This window comes from Tauraco erythrolophus, chromosome 10 (genome assembly GCF_009769465.1).
Source record: "Tauraco erythrolophus isolate bTauEry1 chromosome 10, bTauEry1.pri, whole genome shotgun sequence".
In the NCBI taxonomy this organism is placed as follows: domain Eukaryota; kingdom Metazoa; phylum Chordata; class Aves; order Musophagiformes; family Musophagidae; genus Tauraco; species Tauraco erythrolophus.
The window spans coordinates 5,694,190-5,711,697 of NC_141474.1; the positions used below are offsets into that span (position 1 = coordinate 5,694,190).

Here is a 17,508-nt window from a genome sequence, read left to right on the forward strand (position 1 = left end):
TCTTGTTTCCTGGTTCTTTATAAAATGATGCTTTATAATTGCTCAAATGGTTGCTAATTCTGAAGGTGTCCTGGAGATTGGTCCCTTGTACGTTCCCCTTTTCTGTTCTGATGCTGTACTTGGGATGCCAATCGCAGTCCCCAAAATCCCATTAGGGTTGCCTTAATTATAATCATAACGTTATTAGAATTTCCTTATTGTGAAAGCCAAGCGTTGATAAAGGCAAAACCAGAAAATAGCATTGCATAATCATTGCAGGAGCGCGCCGCATGCTCTGCGGGAGAAAAATTACTCCTTGCACATGTTTATTTAAAATAGGTTTTAACAACTCTTGGTTTAAAACATCTTGGGGGGAGGAAGCTGGTTTTATGCTAAACAACAGTCTTGGAATTAAACTCTTCAGAGCCTCAGTGTTGTTTTGGATCCCTCAATTAAGCTCCTAAATTGTTACAGCTGCTGTTACCAGCACTGATCACTTCTTCACTGAGGGGGTGAACTGTTGTTCCCTGGAAATTTTATGTATTGGTGGAACTTTCCTCAATCTTTGCTGTTTCCTTTCCAGAAAAAAACAAAACAAAACAAACCAACCCTGCTTTAACACGTGAAAGGTCCCGGAGCTCTAAGAGGGCGGCTGAACAGTCGCAGTGCCAAACCACAGGCGTGCGGGCACGTGGCGAACGAGCGGCAGCGTGAAACGCGTAAGACCCAGCGTGTTTATCCAGCCTCCTCGGTGCCTACAGCCACTGCTGCTCCTGCACCTCTGCTGTGTTTTGGTGCAGTTTACTACTGCGCAGCCCAGCATGAAAGGTTTTCCTCTTACTTTAAACAGAAGTAAACACCTCTGTTTACTACAGGTGTCTGCAAAACTCAGCATTGATCTTTCCAACTTGGAGGATGCGGTGTGGCAATCTACTCCTCACCGCTCCTCTCTGCCTGGGAGAGGGGCAGGCATCAAACTGGGGCGGGGGGGGACCTGTGTGAACAAAACCGTTGCTCAGCAAAGCCCTTGCAAGTTGTTTGCTCTTTGCTTTTCCTTAGCAGAGGTAACCTCTTCCTGGAGGAAGACTTGCTGCGCTCAGACTTCCATTTCGGAAGCAGCTTTGCTGCAGTCCCGCGGTGCCAGCGTGCGGTAGGAGTAGCCCTCAGTGGAGCCTGCCAAGAACACCGTCCTCAGCCCTCGTACAGAAAAGCGTGTCGCAGCCCTCTGAGCTCGGGAGGTTGAACCGGCCAAAGCGCGGCAGTGGGTCGTTTGATGTCCAAATTGCCGAGACAAGGTGGTGCTGCAGCCTCTGTGCTCTCATTACTGAGCAGCAGGAGAGCATCCATGTGGCTGCTTTCCTCTCTCTGCACAATTTTGCTCCACAAGTCCTGTACTTTCGGACAGTGATCTACTTGCAGCCATCAGCATCCATCCCTAGAAGTGGCTTAGGGTGCATTTCACGTTGGAAAAAAATTGATCTGTGCTTCTCCGGCTAAAAAACTGGCTTCCCTTTCAAAACAGCCCAAGCGGTGGGAACACTGCCATGGTGCTCTGGCAAGTGACACAGCAAAGTGCTGCATTGCTACTTCTGTCCTTGCCCAGGATGCCCGTTAATCAGCTTGATGAAGGCTGTCTCTGATTTCCTCATTTGCGAGTCTACGTTGCTTCACTTTGGCGCTGACTTTCTACAGTGGTGGTTGTGCAACTCTTCCCAGAACCCTCGGAGCGCAGTTGCCTTCGACAGCCATTTCACCCGTGGACCTGGTGAAACTCCCAGGTTGGGCAACGGCAGGCAGCCGCCTTCCCAACGGCACGCTGCGTTGAGTGGGACTGTTGTTGGTGCCTCCCTTTCCAGGTGCCACCCGCTCCACCGGGTGCCTCCCTAGAGAGGCGGTGCCAGCTGCAGCCATGCCACGTCCTAAAATGCCTGGCAGAGCGCTGGAGCACTTGAAGTGTTGATTTTGTTCCAGACTCGGCTGTGCCCTGCCTAGCACAAGGGCTTCTGCGATGTCCGGGCTCTCATTAACACAGCCTTGAGAAGAAGAGGAGCCGGTGGGGAGCTGCTGAACGCTGGCAGCTCTCTTCAGAGTGCAAGAAGGAGAAGAGGGGGGCTGCCCGGCCGCTGGCACCCAGCCCGGAGCACGGGCCGTTGGCGGGCAGGAATGCAGATGAGATATAATGGAGTTTGAAAGCACAGGGCCCTCTCTGGGATGCGGGTCCTGTGGAGGAGGGAAGGGCACCCTGCAAGGTCTGGAAACCAGAGCAAACAAACCCTGTAGCCCCAGCCCTGCACCTTCCTGCCTCGTCCTGAATAAGATCCTGCCAAAATTTGGGGAAAAGGAGGAGAATTGAGCTGTTGGGGGCAGCAGCTCAGTTTGGAAGGGTGAGGGTTGGGCAGGAGCAGGGCATAGGGGGGACGTTTGGGGTGAAAATGCCTTCTTTTGCCTGCTAAGTGTGCCGTGTGAGGATGGCCTGGAGCAGGTCTGGTTGGTTCCTGCTCAGAATGTTTCTCTTGGCCCTAGTTTTCCAGCCCTTTGCTCTAGCTGTGCAAGACCTGCTGTGTCCCTTGGGCTGCCTTCCCTCCCTAGTGTTGGTTTCAGGTGGCTTCCTTTTTGAGGCTGACTTGTCTGTCACCACCCCGTGAAATCTAGGCTGACTCGAACTAGGGTTTTGTCTGTGAGTTTGCTGGAGGTGGAATTAATGCCAGTTCTAGGGGGTGTCCCAGTGATTTTATTTCCTTTCATTCCAGCAAAATAAAGGAGGCTGCAGGGGATCCTACCCTTCATGTTGCTTGACTTGAGGAGCTCAGCGAGGAGCCTGGTCCAGCGTCCGTGTCCTGCTGCGTTGCTGCGCGGAGGTGATGGAGCCGGTGCTGCTCGGTGAACCTGAGATTGGGCACACCAGTCCTTGGCAGGTGAGACCTTGCTTATGTTGCAGGACTACTGCCACGGCGAGAGAGGAGTGCTCCGTTGTCATCCGTGTGGTATTCTCAGTTTCATGCGCTGCAATTATACCAGCTGCCAAATAATGATGTGGCAAATCTGGGCGGTGTGGCCTCCTCTGATCTGCTCCTGGAAGCTGGGCAGATGAGCTGGAGTGGAAAACATCTGCTCTGTGCATCCTGGGTCACGGTGATGATTTATGACTTAAGTAGATCTTAAATTTGCAGGTAAAACGTTTCCTACCCAGACATACCAAAGACGGCATCAGTTCTTCCCGGTCCCCCCAGGTCCCTCCGAAAAGAGCAGGAGCAGCGTCACTGCCGTCCTTTCGAGCAGGGATGAATCAGCAGAGGGTGAATAGCAGAAAGGGGCTGGCACTGTTGGAGTGTCTCTGCAGACACAGACTACGTGAGCACATTCGTCACATCCTGAGAATGCACCCCAGATTTTCTTTTATGTCTATTGTTATTACAGGCTGGTTGGGCTCGAAAGGTAGAAATTGGCCATATCCGACCACGCCTGGCTCACGTAGTCGGATTGCTGGCTACCAGTGGGGGCTACAAGGGGCTTTCCTGGTCTTCACAGATGTGCGCCCAGCAGAGCCGATGCAGGGTGTGGGAAGCAGTCGGGGTTCACATCCATTCTGTGCGTTATTCCCTGTCTCGGCAAAGCCGCGGAAGCTGGCAAAGGTCTTGTCTGAAACCATGTCTCAGCAGAGGTGTGACTGGTGCCACCAGTGGGAAAGCGCCACCTGGACTGAAATGTGCCAACTGACTGACTGGCTGGGAGGTGGCAGGTGGCATGATTTTCACCTGCTCTCTGGGAGATGCTAATCAGGGAAATGGGTTTTGTTTTGGTTTTTTCTTTTATTTCGAGAAGGACCATGCTTTAAGTGGTGCTGTGCTCCAGATTGAGGAGGGCTTCACCGAGTTCCTCAAACCCATCTTGTGAAGGCTGGAGAGAGAAGAAAACTGTTGAGCCACCTCTGCAACTGGTATTTCCGAGGCATTCATGGGGAAGTTGGATGCGAACTTCTCTGAACAACCTCCGAAATGCCGGGTGACGGGGTTGTCGTGATTGTATCATGAGTCTTGCATTTGTTGCGTGTTTTTCTTGGAGTCAGTTCCTGGAATCACACAATTAGGTAGGAACGTGGTCTTTAATTTTCAAGGAAGAAAGTCCATTTCGGGATCTCCCTGTCCCCGAACCTTTCACAACTGAAGGGAAGTGAGAGGTCCTGGGTCAGCTTACCTGGCCATTTTGAGCTTTTGCAGCCAGATTCATGCTTTTAAAGATGCACAGTAAAAGCCTTTCTCCATTTTCTGAAGCGTAATCCTTTCCAGCACTTCAAGGGCTGAATACATAAAAACCCAACTGCTCTTTCCATGTCTCCGCTCCAACCCAGCACAGAGGTGATCAGGGCAGCTCTTTGTCCGTGAAAACAATCCATTTTGGGTGCACAAGACAAGTTCTGCAGGGCTTAAATGATTTTTGTGAGAACTTAGCAGCCTTTGAGGCTCTCGGGTTGTTGATGTTGCCCACACCTCATTGACTTCAAGGAGATTCCTGCTGGCTGATAGTCTGGGAAAGGAGATCTGAGAGCTGATGAGCTTAATGAACTGCAGCCACCACTGAGCTGCTGCACAGGGACTTGTGGGAACCTCTACAGTTGTCCTTAGCCCGTGGCCTTGCTACATAGGTGTGAAGCACGACTCTTCCCACAGTTAAAGACGCCGAGGTGGGCGCTGAAGGCTTTGCTGTGCAGCACAGCTGAAAATCAAGTACGTTCCTAAACGTGCCATGAGAGCCTAAAGCTGGGCTGTAGGGCTGGCTGGGGGCTCAGCAGCTGAACATCAGGGTCACCCAGCACCTGTCCCCTGTGCTTCCCTGCCCACAGGCTCTGCTGGCAGCGAGGAGGTGCGAAGAAAGAGAGGTCAAAAAGGCAGGCGGTGCTGGGAGGGCGTTTCTGAAACTTCTCCAGATGCCTACTGCTTCTTGATTTTTTTTTTTTTTTTTAATTCATCTTAGTTATTCTCAAAGCCATCTTAAAACTGGTTGCTTCCAAGTGTCTGCTTCATCTTTGGCTTTCTATGCCCTGTCTTGGGGCGTTCTGCAATGAAAATCCGGCTCTTCCCAGTTTGAGGCGGAAGAAAAGCTTCATCTCTTGCTTTGCAGCAGCATTAAAAAGAAAAAAGGCTATTTGGGCAAGTCAGTGCCTGGAAAGCCTCACACCTTGCTGGTGCAGGAGGCTGTTCCCCAGACAGTGCCGGGAATGGGATGTGCCAGCCTGGCAGGCAGGGTCACCGGCAGCCAGAAGCAGGAGCATCCCCACCCAGGAGCTTGGGGGGATGAGCAATGGCATGGCTCACCTCAAAAGGAGCCTGAGCCCCAGGGTGCAGGCTCTTGCCCATCTGCCTCAGGATTAGATGCTGCTTTTGCATCTAAAAAAGGATTCAAGGAATTTGGGCTGTCTGGGAGGGAGGAGTGAGCTGGACAGGGAGGATGCAAGCAATTACTCTGGTGCTGAGCAGTCTCCTTCGCTGTGATAACCTCATCAAGCTGATGAGTCCTTAAACTAAGGACTTTAGCCCAGGGTAAGTAACGGTGATGACATCCCTAGGAACAGGAATTTTTGTCTTTTAATCACCAGCTGGATGAAGACAAGTGGTGGCAAAATACCTGGCAATGGCCAGGGACCACCTTTCACAGCAGCCCTGCACCTTTTTCTCTCCCTCCTGGTTGGACAGCAAGGTGTGATAATCCCTTAAGTGTTTAATTACAGCCGGCAGGAGACTGAAGGAAACCATCTTTGCCTTCGTTTGTACCCACCTAGACCCCAGGAGGACGCGTGGCAGCCATCCCGTAAGGGTCACGTCTCCTGGGCTCTGCCCCCTGCAGCCTCAGGTAGCCCCGTAGCTCCCCCAAAGCCGTGCCCTGTGCGGCGGCCCCTGCCACGACGAGGCTGGGCTCTGGCAGGCTCGTTTTTCTAGCATGGCAAGTCCGCCTGAAATACCTAGGTGGGGCCCAGCGCGGCTAATGGCCTTCCTGGGGACAGAGCCAACAACCAGCCCTCAGCAGCAATGGGCACCCCTGGTGCCGGGGGCCCTCTGGCCTCGGGGGGGGTGGGGAGGGCGAGGAAGGCCGGATTTCGGGGCTGCGTCAACCCCGGCAGTGCCTGGCTGCGCCCCGGGGTGTCGGGCAACGGGCACCTTCCGGCCACGGGATGGGTGCGTGCGTGAGCGACGGCACGGCCAGGCTGGCGAGGAGGCTGTGGCCAGCCGTGGGGCTGCCCGCCATGAAAGGGCTAGGGTTGGGTTTTTTTGGGTGGAGGAGCTGGATTTTAGGGTGTCGTTGGGTAGGGGTGGCTGTTACGCATCCCCTCGGGGGTGACCGTAATGGTGGCACCGCGGGTTTCGGGCCTGAATCGGCCGCTTTTGCCTTTCCCCGCTTTATTTGATCGCTTTATGCCATCCGTGCCCTCGCCCAGCGCGCTGCGGGGGCGGCCGGGATGCGGGCCGGGATGCGGGCCGGGATGCGGGCCGGGATGCGGGGCACCGCGGGGGCACGGCGGCCGCGCGCCCGGCAGGGGGCGCCGTCCCGCGGGGCCGCCTTGGCCCCGCCCCCGGCCCCGCCCCCTGGTGGGCGGGGCGTGCGCGCGGCCCTAAAGGCGGCGGGCGGCGGCGGCGGCGGGGCGGCCGGGCGGGCGATGTGGCGGCTGCGGCGGCGGCGGGGGGCGAGGGGCGGCGGGGGCGGGGGGCGCTGGTGGCCGGCGGCCGCCCTGGTGCTGGCGGTGTGGCTGCCGGCGGCGAGGCCCCGCGGGCTGTACTCGGCCGCGGACCCTTTGGAACTGCTGGGGAGCGGGGCGGAGGGGCGGCTGCTGGGCTCGCCCAGCGCGTGGGCCGTCGAGTTCTTCGCCTCCTGGTGCGGGCACTGCGTCCACTTCGCGCCCACATGGCGGACCCTGGCCTACGACCTCCGCGGTGAGTCCCCCGGCCCGGCTGCCCGTCCCTGCCCTGCGCCGCGCTGCCTCGCTGCCCGCCCTTCCCCGCCTCCCTGCCCGCCCGCCCCATCGGCACCCCCAAACCCTCCCTGTGCCCTTGCCCTTGTTCCCCCCTCACCGCATCCCCGTCTCTGTCTTCTATCAGCGCCCCCTAAATCTGCTGTCTGTGTCCTCATCAGCACCTTTAAATCTCCCCTGCATCTCTGTCCGCTCTCCTGTCAGCACCCCTAAATCCTCCCTGTGCCCCTGCCCCCCCATCAGCACTCCTGAATTCCTCCTGCGTCCTTGTCCCATCATCCTCCTCTCCACCAGCTCTTTTAAACCCTCCCTGCATCCCCGGCCTCGTCAACACCCTCTGCACCCTCCCTAGCAGCATCCCTTAATCCCCTTTGCCTTACCCTCCATCGGCACCCCTAAATCCTCCTGCGTCCCTGCCCCAGCCTCCCCGTTGGTAAGGCTAAGGCTCCCCCCCACCCGATGGCTAGGCCTGGCTTAACAGCATCCCTGGAGTATTTTGGCTGGGCGGAGCTCAGGCTGAGCCTGCCCCGGTCTTGGGGGGCCCTGCAGCCCCTCCTTCATCCACGCTCCATCCTGGTGCCTGCAGGGAGGGGCTGGCAGGGCACTGGGACCGAACGCTGATTCCAGCTGGCTTGTTCCTGACTTTGACCTTGATGCTTGGCCTGGCTGGTGCCCAGCCTCACCTGGGGACCCGCACGCCCCACTGCCGGGCCCCTCATCCCGCCGGGGCTCCTCCTGCCTCCTCCGGCATCCCGGGGCACGTACGGCTTCTCCCTGTTATTGCACTAATTGATACAGCGCGGTCGGTGCTGGGTGAGTCAGGGCGCCGGCCGGGGCGGGCATCCCATCCCTCCGAGGGGATGCCGTCCCTCCCTGGGGATGCCGTCAGCGCTCCCCAGCGGGGCAGGATGTGAGGAATGGGGTGCGTGCCCGGGCCCTGCGGGGGAATGCCGGCTCTCCTGCTCCCTCTTCAAAACGGGATCCCCCCAGGGCTCCCCACTCAGGAGGCTGGACCGCACACTGGGTGCCCATGGAGGCAGGGTGGGTGAAGTTGCTTGGCATCCTTGGTGCCGTTCCCACGGGTGGATTTTCGCAGGAGTGGGCTGGATGCGGAGGATGCCAGGGTGAGCCGTGGGCACCACGTGCCGATGAGTCCCGGAGCGTGCCTGGCTCCTGGCAGTGGGGCTCAGCACCAGCCTTCCTGTGCCACTGGTGCCAGGGCAGCGGGAAGCAGCTCACCTGCCCCGTCACCTGCAACACAGGATGGTCCCAGCAGGTCCCCACCCTCAGCAGGCTCCCACCTGGGGTGGCACGGGCTCTGTGTGCCAGCACTGCTGGGCATTCTTCAGCTTCTGTCTTTTACACTCGAAAGGAGCCATTTCAGAGCTTTTATCTCCATTTTCCTGTTGGCGTTCAAAGCTCACTGATTGAAATGCCTCCACGTCCCCTTTTCTTTGTCTCTGGTTTACCCCAGGGACCCGCTGATCCTCTCTGGGGAGGCAGTGGTGGAAAGATGCAGCGGGGGAGCAGATGCTTGGCACCTGGGTGGGCTCTGCCGTGGTGTCCTGGCCACTGGTTTTGGCTTGTTCCTTCTCGGTTATCGACTGTGTCCTCGGTCTGGGGTCAGACGCGCTGGAGTTCATGTTCCTTGCTCTCTCCCAGCCGCGATTAACCATCCCTCCCCTTCTCCTGGTGGCCTCTTCCCACGGGGGCAGAGGCTGGGCAGGCAGAACCAGACGGGCAGGCAGCCGCGGGCAGAGCTGCCTGCGCTCGGGCGCCGGCCAGGGCAGGGCGTGCAAAGCCCGGTCCCGCCTCGCACGACTTTCCCCACGCTCCTGCCACACGAAAAGTAGGACGCCAAACACTGGCACGGACCGTGGCTTCGGGTGTTTGGGGCTGGGAAACCATCGGTGGGTCTCCTGCGAGGGATGCACCGGTTCAGGGCCAGGAGGAGCCGCGCGCTGGCGCAGCGGGAGATGCCTGCAGCGGTTGTGGGGAGTGGGGCGGTTTTCGAGGCCGCAGAGCTGTGCTGACCACATCTTCTGTCCCTGCAGAGTGGAGGCCTGCGGTGATGCTGGCAGCCATTGACTGCGCCGACGAGGCCAACCAGCGAGTGTGCGCTGATTTTGGGATAACCGGCTTCCCCACGCTGAAGGTACGGGCGGCGCATGCCAGGTATTTGCCAGTGCCCTGTTTTCACCACGCTTTGCCTTTTGGCTTGTCCTGCTCTTGCTCAATCCGATTGACGGTGCTGTTGCACCAAAGCATTCCCGTTGAGGCTTTGCGGGCTGGAGTTGTTTCACCCTTCCCCAAAACATAATTGTAGCTGGGCTGCAGCCGCTGCAACCGCTGGGTGATGTAGCAACAAGGATGGGGAAAACCAAAACACTTGCTTCGTGGTGAAACATAGGGGCCGGATCTCTGCTGGGATGGGGGAGAGTCCGAAACCTGAATTGGAAACGCCTGGGAAAGGCTGCTGGGGCGCAGAGAGTGGTTGCAGGTGCAGGTTTTGGAGCAGGGTGCAGGGAGGCTGCACGGAGCTCAACTGGGAGCCTCCCGCGGTGGCTGGCGAGGTGCTGTCCCTCCTCCTGGGCCTGTGCCCAGCCCCTTCGCTGTGTCAATATGCTGGATCACAGCACTTCCCACTGCAAACAGAGCCTCGCTCCAACACAAGCAATAAAGCTGAAACACTCCAAGTGCAGGCAGCAAAAGCTGGGATCGCCTTGAGACGGAACCAGGGGGGGATAAGGGTTTGATCAGACGTGCCTCAGTCCCAGCTTACAGGCTCAGCCCAAGGTGGGGTCAGATTTGGGGGGCTGTCAGCCAGGTTGGCTTGTACCCCAGCCCTGCCCTGAGGTCTCACCAAGCACCCACTGCCTGAGCATCCACCGCCCGTGGGACATTGACTGAAACGTCTCCCAGGGCAAGGAGATGTGCTGATGTGGCAGTGCCAAGGAGTCACTTGTTTCGCATCCCCTGTCCCCACTAAACACCTTCTGCAAACAGCTTGTGCTCCCAGCCCAGCCTGTAAAGCAAACACCCATCTGACGCAACCCCATTTCGCTGTGCCACCGGCACCGCTGCATGAGGCCGGGAGCAGGTGCAGGGGAGATAAACCCCCTTCTCCTGCTTTGTAAGAGCTCTGGAGTAGGGAGACAGTGGTTTGCAGGACCGGGAAGGTCCCACCTGCCTCCCTGGGTCCCCTGGCAGTGCCTGCCCCACCGCAGCTGGACGCAGCTCCTGCCCCGTGCCTGCATCCCTTCTGTTCAAGGATGCCCCATGAGATGGGGCTGTGGCTGGGAGGTCCCACTGCGGTGGCTGGTGTCGGTTGACATGCTGTAACGTGGGGAAACTGAGGCAGAGCTGATCTGGTGGGAGCCTCTGCCTGCTGGGCCGTGCTGCCTTCCTGTCCCCCTCCAGAAGCTCTCGTTCCAGTTTCCTCACGTGTGGGTTTTTTTTTTCCTCTTTCAGTTCTTCCGAGCTTTTAGCAAGAAGGTGGAGGATGGGATAAGGATTACCAGTGAGTATCGGAGCCACGCAGGCTTTTTACCCTGGGTGCAAACGGCCCTGCTGCCCATACCTGCCATGTGCTGGGACCTTGGAGAGCCTGGGGGGTCAGCTTTGAGCAGCTCCCCTTGGCTCAGCCCATGGGACTGGCTTCCTCAGGACTGACCTCTTGGCATCCTGTCCCCCTGCAGATCCCAGTGCCACCGTTGAAGACCTGCGCCATGCCATCATCACCAACCTGGAGCAAAGCCAGGATGCCTGGCCTCCCGCCTGTCCTCCGCTGGAGCCAGCAAGGTAGGGGTGGCATGATGTGGGGGGGATGGCTCCGGCAGCCCTTGTCCTGCTGAGAGCTGACTTCTGGGAAAATCATCAGCCAAAAAGGAGCGTGGAGCAGCCGTTGCATCACTCACATCCCAGGGTGACACAGATGACCTGTCCAGGCTAGAGCTACTTACGTGGTTGTCCCAGGGGGGAGTGTTTGGCTTTCCTAAAGCGATGGTGAGGCTTCAGGTCTCCGGTGCCTCTGTGTCCTAGCCAAAAAACCAACAGCCCTAGTTCAGATTCATTGCTGTATTTTTCCCTGGGTGAACGTGCAGTTCCCTCCTGCCCTGCCCTGCCCATGCTTTGTTTTCTCCCTCCTTGGCTGACCCTGGCGGGTTTTCTCAAAGCCTGTGAACTAGAGCAGAAAATTGGGCTGGAAACTTCAGCGAGGAGGATTTGCCTGCTCAGCGGGGCTGAACCCGCACCGGCATCCCCTGCCGAATCGCCGGGGACGAGCACTGAGCTCCTTTCGGGCAGGAGGGCAGAACATCTGGCTGATGCTGAGGCACCCGCTGCCATTCTCTTCTCTCTTGCAGCGCGGAGGAGGTTCACAGCTTCTTCCAGAGGAACAAGGACCAGTACCTGGCACTGATCTTCGAGAAAAGCAACTCCTTTGTGGGCAGAGAGGTGGGTACAGCTGCGTTTATCCCCCATTTCTCTTGAAGCCTGTGTCCCTGGTGCCCGATAACTCCTGGGCACCCTTGGCAGGGAAGTCTTGTCCCAGTAGCCTCCTCAGTCAAGTTGCATGCCACTTTACAGGTGTGAAATGTTATACGGGGTGCCACATAGCCCTGCCGTGTCCTTGGTGGGGCTGGGGGTCCTGCTACCCCCCCAACTGACCCTGGGGCTGCTGGGCTTGCAGGTGGCACTGGACATGCTGCAGTATGAGAACGTGGCAGTGAGGAGGGTGCTGAGCAGCGAGGAGGAGCTAGTGGAGAAGTTTGGCGTCACCACCTTCCCCTCCGGCTACGTGCTCCTCCGCAACGGCTCTTTCTTCCGCCTGCCCGTGTGAGTGCAGGGGATGGGGCGGGGGTGGGTCTGGGGACCCCGGTGGGACACTAGGCTCGGACCCCATCTCTCAGTTCTCCTTTTTAATTGCTGGAAGGTTCGTTAGGAAGAGCAGTGACTGGGTCGGGCAGGTTGGTGGGAGGCAGCGGGCTACTGGTAGGCACAGAATGGGGCTGCCAGCCCTTCCTGGAGCTGGCGAAAGGGAAAACGGCTTGTGACCGAGCCACTGCTCCACCACACCTGCCTGAAGGTGACACGGCAGGGCTCCTCAGGGCTCAGCTCTGCTCCAGGTTGCGTGCCAGGATACCCGTCACCAGGGTGGCCGAAGAGTGTGGAGCACCCCATGCTCATTCCTGAGTTTGCTGGTTTGGCTGAGCCTCTGGCAGAGCCTCTGAGCCTCTTGCTTCCTCCTGGGGGCTGTTTGGGAGGGAAGAGAGTCTCACTCACGGCTTCACCTTCCTGGCAGGCACATGGAGGCACGCTCCTTCTACACTTACTACTTGCGCGCACTCTCGGGAGTCACCCGCGGCTCCTACAAGCTGAACACAACTGCTGACACTTCCAACGAGACCGATGCGTCCCAGCTAAAGCATGCTGACCGGTCAGACCCCCCCTTCATTGTTCTGGGGTTGTGGGAGGCCAGGGCTGATGCAGGGAGGAGGTACCATGGCCTTGGGTGGGCAACGGGCTGGGACCATGCCTTTCCCTTGGGGAAAAACCCCAAATCGTGGCTGAGTCCCTGGAGGTGCGGATTAACGGGCTGACGAGCCATCGTGTTGCGCTGCCCTCCTCAGCTCCAAGTTGTACATGGCCGACCTGGAGTCCACGCTGCACTACTCGCTGCGGGTGGAAGCCGCCCGCGCCTCGGTGCTGTCGGGAGCCCAACTGGCCGCCTTCAAGTGCTATGTGGCCACGCTGGTGAAGGTGAGAAGCTTTCGGTGTCGGGAGAGGAACTGCCCGCGCCTGCCCGTAGCTATTTATAAGGTGAAATGCAAATGCAGGGTGCAGACCGTGTCCCGGCACTCACAAGTAGCAGAGCATGGTGGGTCCCCATCTCCGTCCCCGTGAAGCTCCAAACTCAGCCCTGAGTCCTGATGGGAGCCATCAGCTGAGAATGGGTGCCGGGGAGTTTCAGACAGGACCTGGGGCGCAGATGTGGGTGGGCAGAGCAGGCTGGGTGCTGCCGGGAGCCATTGTGCCAAGGTGGCAGGGCTTTTGAAAAGAGGTGCTGTTGCCCACTGGGGTGGCAGAGACCATCAGTGGGGTTTGTAACTGGTTGTCTGGCTTGCAGGCTTGGCTCGGGGAGCTGATCTTGTGGGGCTCCTTTGATAGGTTGGGAAAGGGACTTCCACTCTGAGTCATGGAAGACTGGTTTAAAGTCTTTGTTCTCTTCTGTTGGGCTTGGCGAGGTTGAAGCATGTAGGAGCTTTGAGCCAGCAGAAGCAGAAGCAGGGCAGTTTAATTCCCCGGTGCGATCGAGCGCTGTGTTTGACTGAGGTTTCCAGCAGCAAGGTTGTAGGAGCCCTGTCCCCATCCCTGTCCTAGCCCGAGCTCCTTGACAGACCTTCACCTGGCCACATCCACCTTCTTTTCTCCCTCCTTTGTCACCCAGGGTCTCACACTCAGTTTGGACCTCATGTAGCCCTCGCTGATGTGCCAGACACCCCCTGCTCCCACCCCTGCCTGCTCTCTCCCAGCTCCAGATGTGAGCTGCTGGTGCAACGAGTCTTAAGTCCTCAGCTCAGAGCTTCATGCAGCTCTTCCTCTGCTTGCCCCCAGCTGTTGCCCTCACTGTTTTCCCCTTTAATGAGAACCACAGAGTTAGGGAAATAAACCTCCCCATCGCAGCAGCTCCCTGGCTACGGGTGCGAGCTTGCCAGGGTGGTGGGCAGCAGCAGTGGTTTTATTTGATCAGCTTTTAATTCTCCCTACAAACCTTCCCCTCGCCGGCCAAGCTCCAGATTTGACAAGGAGGTGAAGCTGTGTCCGTGGCATGGGCTGGAGGCACCGGCTGGGTGGTGGGTGCCGGGGCTTCCCTGAGGATGCGGAGCCGGTGCTGCCGTTTCCACACTCATCCACGGGACGGAGCAGCGTCCCCAGGATTGCTGCAAGGGCCCGGGATCGATGCAGGGCTCAGGCTGGGGGAGCTCAGCCAGCAGGTCCCAGCCTTAACTGTTGCCTTCCCAAGAGGCGTTTAAGGCAAGGAAGGGGGAAAAGAAATCCTGACGTGGAAAGAAGCAGTGCCTGGAACGCTGGGCATCACGCGGCAAAGCCTCCTGCCGGAGGAGCCGGGGGACACACCGCGGGGCACACCGCGTTTTGCAGCAGAAACTTCAAGTCACAGATGAATTCCCCTGCGAGTTTGGGACTTTCGGTGTGATTCCCCGCAGGCCCCTGGGGAAGACAGCTCAGTCTCAGCAAGACACTCCGTCCTTTCGTTTCCCCGTTGCTTTTCCTGTGTGCTGCTGGTCTCGTCCTCCCCCTGGCTCGGTCCGTCTGTCTGTCCGTCCGTCGGTGGTGCGCGCCGGTGGGCTGCCCCCTCTGCCCGGGGAGCGCCAGGGGTTTTAAAGTGCTGCTGCTAATCGGCTTTGCGCTGACTTACGGTCCGAGTGGCTTTTTGCCTCCCTCAGATGGGAGCGAGATTCGGAGCCTGAACACGCACACGGGGGCCTGGCCACCGTGGCGGGGGCACACGCCGCGGTCCCCAGCCCCTTCAGGGCCGGGCACCGAGACTTTGCCAGGACCGCGCCGCCCTCTGGCACGTGCTGCCATAGAGGATGCCGGTGCTGCCCGGTGCCCGGCCCAGGGAGCCAGGGGTGCCGATGGGCCATCCCGCTGCTCTTGGAGAGGTCTGGGTTTCCTCACCCCTCTCCCCTCTCTGCAGTACTTCCCCGGGCGCTCCTGCGTGCAGACCTACCTGCGGTCCCTGGATGGCTGGCTGAGGAACTGGACGGAGCCCGAGCTGCCCCGCAGCACCTTGAAGGAGGCCGTGAAGAATAAGAGAGATGTAAGGCACCCATGGGGACCCCAACCCCCACTCTCCTCTCCTCACCCCTGCCCCTTTCCCCCTACCCCGCGTTAATCTACCAGCTCCGTCACACTGTGTCCGTCTGTCCTCCAGGCCTCCCCCCCTGCCGTGCTCCCCACCAACGTGACCTGGGTGGGCTGCCAGGGCAGCGAACGCCACTTCCGTGGCTACCCCTGCGGGCTCTGGACCCTCTTCCACCTGCTGACTGTTCAGGCTGCCCAGAGCGGCCCTGACAAAGGTACGGGTGTCTCTGAGGAGGGGTTCAGGGCTTGTGGAGGGGGTGTCCGGACAGGTCATGGCACAGGCAGGGATGCTTCCTGTGGGCAAAGGCTTGTCTCGCCCCGAGGCAGGTCTGTGGGGAAGGCAAGAGCCGCAGAGTTGGGGTGCGGGGCTGCCACCTCGACCGTGGGACCATGGTGGTGGCACCGCAGGGACCAGACTCACTCTCCTGTCCCCCCCCACCCCCATCCTCTGCCTCCCCCCAGAACTGCCACTGGAGGTGCTGAGCACCCTGCGCTGCTACGTCCAGCACTTCTTCGGCTGCGTGGAGTGTGCCGAGCACTTTGAGGCCATGGCAGCCGAGTCCATGGACCGGGTGGCGGGCCGGGAGGAGGCCGTCCTCTGGCTCTGGTCGCACCACAACAAGGTCAACGCTCGCCTGGCTGGTAAGGGGGACCACGGGTAGGGGACCTGGGGTGGCTTCCCAAGGGAAGCAGGGAGGTGAGGTGGAGGAGCATCCCTCCTCCTGGGTGGAGCTGGCAAATGACTGTGTTAGAGTGCAGCAGTGTGGACATCCCGTCATCATCGTCCCCCGCACAGGGGACAGCCGCTGGTCACGCATCAGACTGCCTCGGAGATGCAGTCGGGTTCTTAACACAAGGAGCTTCCCAAAGCCGCCACATGCCCTCGGAGGACCCCTCCTCCTGAGACAGCTCCTCCAAATGTCCTTGTCCCCATCCCCAGCTGCTGGATGCTCCGGGGTGTTTATACCGGTACAGCGGGAGGGCTGCATCGTGTGTGCCCACTAACCCCCTTGCTGGCTCTGGTCCCTGCAGGAGGTGACACGGAGGACCCCAAGTTCCCCAAGCTGCAGTGGCCTCCGCCAGACCTGTGTCCCCAGTGCCACAAGGAGGAGCAGGGGGTGCACGTCTGGGACGAGCCGGCCGTGCTCACCTTCCTCAAGGCACACTTCTCCCCCGCTAACGTCTACCTGGACTACGCCGCCCCCATCCCCGTGGCCGGGGAGGAGATGGGAGCCAGGCTGGGCACCGAGGGCCCGCGAGAGGTGAGAGAGACGGAGGGCGAGATGAGAGCTCCGGGCCGGCCGGGCTCCCCCGAGCCACGACGCCCCAGCATCGTGCGGCTGAACCCCAAGCTGCGGGAGGTGGGCGAGGACATCGTGGACCTGGACTCCTTCAGTGAACAGCACTTCAAGAGCCAGGCGCTGCGAGCAGCGGCCGGCCGGCGCCGGCGCCTCAGCAAGCGGGACACCATCGCCCTGCCCCGGGATGCCAGGATGGACCGGGAGCGCCGATGGGCTCCCGGTGTCCTGGTCCGGGAGGAGGAGGAGGCCGGGGAGGGCATGAGGAGGAGCCCTTGGCTGCGGGTGCTTGGCTTGGGCTTTTCCCGCCTGGACATCAGCCTCTGCGTCGCCCTCTATTTCCTTTCCTCCATGTGCCTCCTGGGCATGTACACCTTCTTCCGTCTCCGCACCCGCGCCCGGAAAGGTCGCCCTGGTTTCCCGGTGGCCTGAGAGCAGTTGTGGGGGACCGGGGCGGGTGGGCTGCCCACCTGGGGCACCCCTGGGACTGTTTCGTGCCCAGCGGGAAGGGGTTTGGTGCATCCCCCCCCCCCAGAGCTGCCCCGCTCACAGAAGCTGCCTTACCCAAGGTGGGGGGCGGGCAGTGGGAAGGGCTCTTTTCTGGGGGGCAGGAGGTGTGGGAGCGTCCCCCTTTTGGGTCGCGGTGCCACGTTTTTGGGTGTGCAGGAGCTGGGATGCCGACAGCGGTTCGTCTCTCGGCACCCAGCTGCCCTCGGGAGCTCCCAGGCGCTGGGCTGGTTTTAAACTGGGAAGCCCAGTCCCATGGTCGGGGGCAGCCCTTTGGGGTCAAACCACTAATGGGGCCAGGACGATGGGGGTTTAGCCCCCCCCCCCCCCCCCCAAAAAAAAGCAGGTGCTGCTGGGTGGGGGGTGGCAGTAACGTATTCAGCTGCATTTTGCTTGTGTCCCCTGTCAAGACGTGGACCAGGGCTCCCCTCTCACCTGTCCTTGCCCCCTCCCCACGCTGTTGCTCGCTCTCTGCTTGTCTTAGTGGAATAAATTATTTTTGCCGACGCCGGCCCCGCTGTGTCGGCTGGTCCCTGCTGCGCGGGCACTCTGGGCCAGCACCTCCCCTCCCTGCTGTCCCCACTCCAGCTCTCTCCCCTGTCACTCTGGGATGAGCCCTGGCTTGGTTTAAATCTTTCTAAATATTTTTAATTGTTGTTATTGTACATTTTCTCCTGGATTGTACATTTTTGCTTCTGGATGCACCCGTAGCCAGCTGCCCCCCTCATGCAGCTGCCGTGTCTGCGTGGTTGGGGTGGCTCATGGTTTGTCCTCAAGTGGGGTGATGGGGAGGGAGCTTGGTGGGGGTGGGCAGGAAGCTGCTGGAAAAAAGTTGGCACAAGCCGTGGAGCTGCAGTTTGGTGCCGGGCAGGCCCG

General features: G+C 59.6%; 1 protein-coding gene across 1 annotated transcript; it reads left to right on the plus strand.

The window, feature by feature from the left end:
* Nucleotides 1–6,628: 6,628 nt before the first annotated feature.
* QSOX1 (quiescin sulfhydryl oxidase 1) lies at nt 6,629–16,557 on the plus strand. Its single transcript, XM_086617643.1, has 12 exons — nt 6,629–6,902; nt 8,995–9,095; nt 10,412–10,460; nt 10,639–10,741; nt 11,305–11,395; nt 11,631–11,776; nt 12,243–12,377; nt 12,571–12,700; nt 14,661–14,783; nt 14,898–15,042; nt 15,290–15,469; nt 15,860–16,557. Exons 1-12 carry the CDS (start codon nt 6,629–6,631, stop codon nt 16,555–16,557), a joined length of 2,175 nt encoding a protein of 724 aa, XP_086473769.1.
* The last annotated feature ends 951 nt before the right edge of the window (nt 16,558–17,508 follow it).

Coding starts and splice junctions, on each gene's coding strand:
- QSOX1 (XM_086617643.1), top strand. CDS start 6,629: ATGTGGCGGCTGCGGCGGCGGCGGGGGGCGAGGGGCGGCGGGGGCGGG. Junction 12,701..14,660: donor ATGTGGCCACGCTGGTGAAG/GTGAGAAGCTTT, acceptor CCCTCTCTGCAG/TACTTCCCCGGGCGCTCCTG. Junction 15,043..15,289: donor CCAGAGCGGCCCTGACAAAG/GTACGGGTGTCT, acceptor GCCTCCCCCCAG/AACTGCCACTGGAGGTGCTG.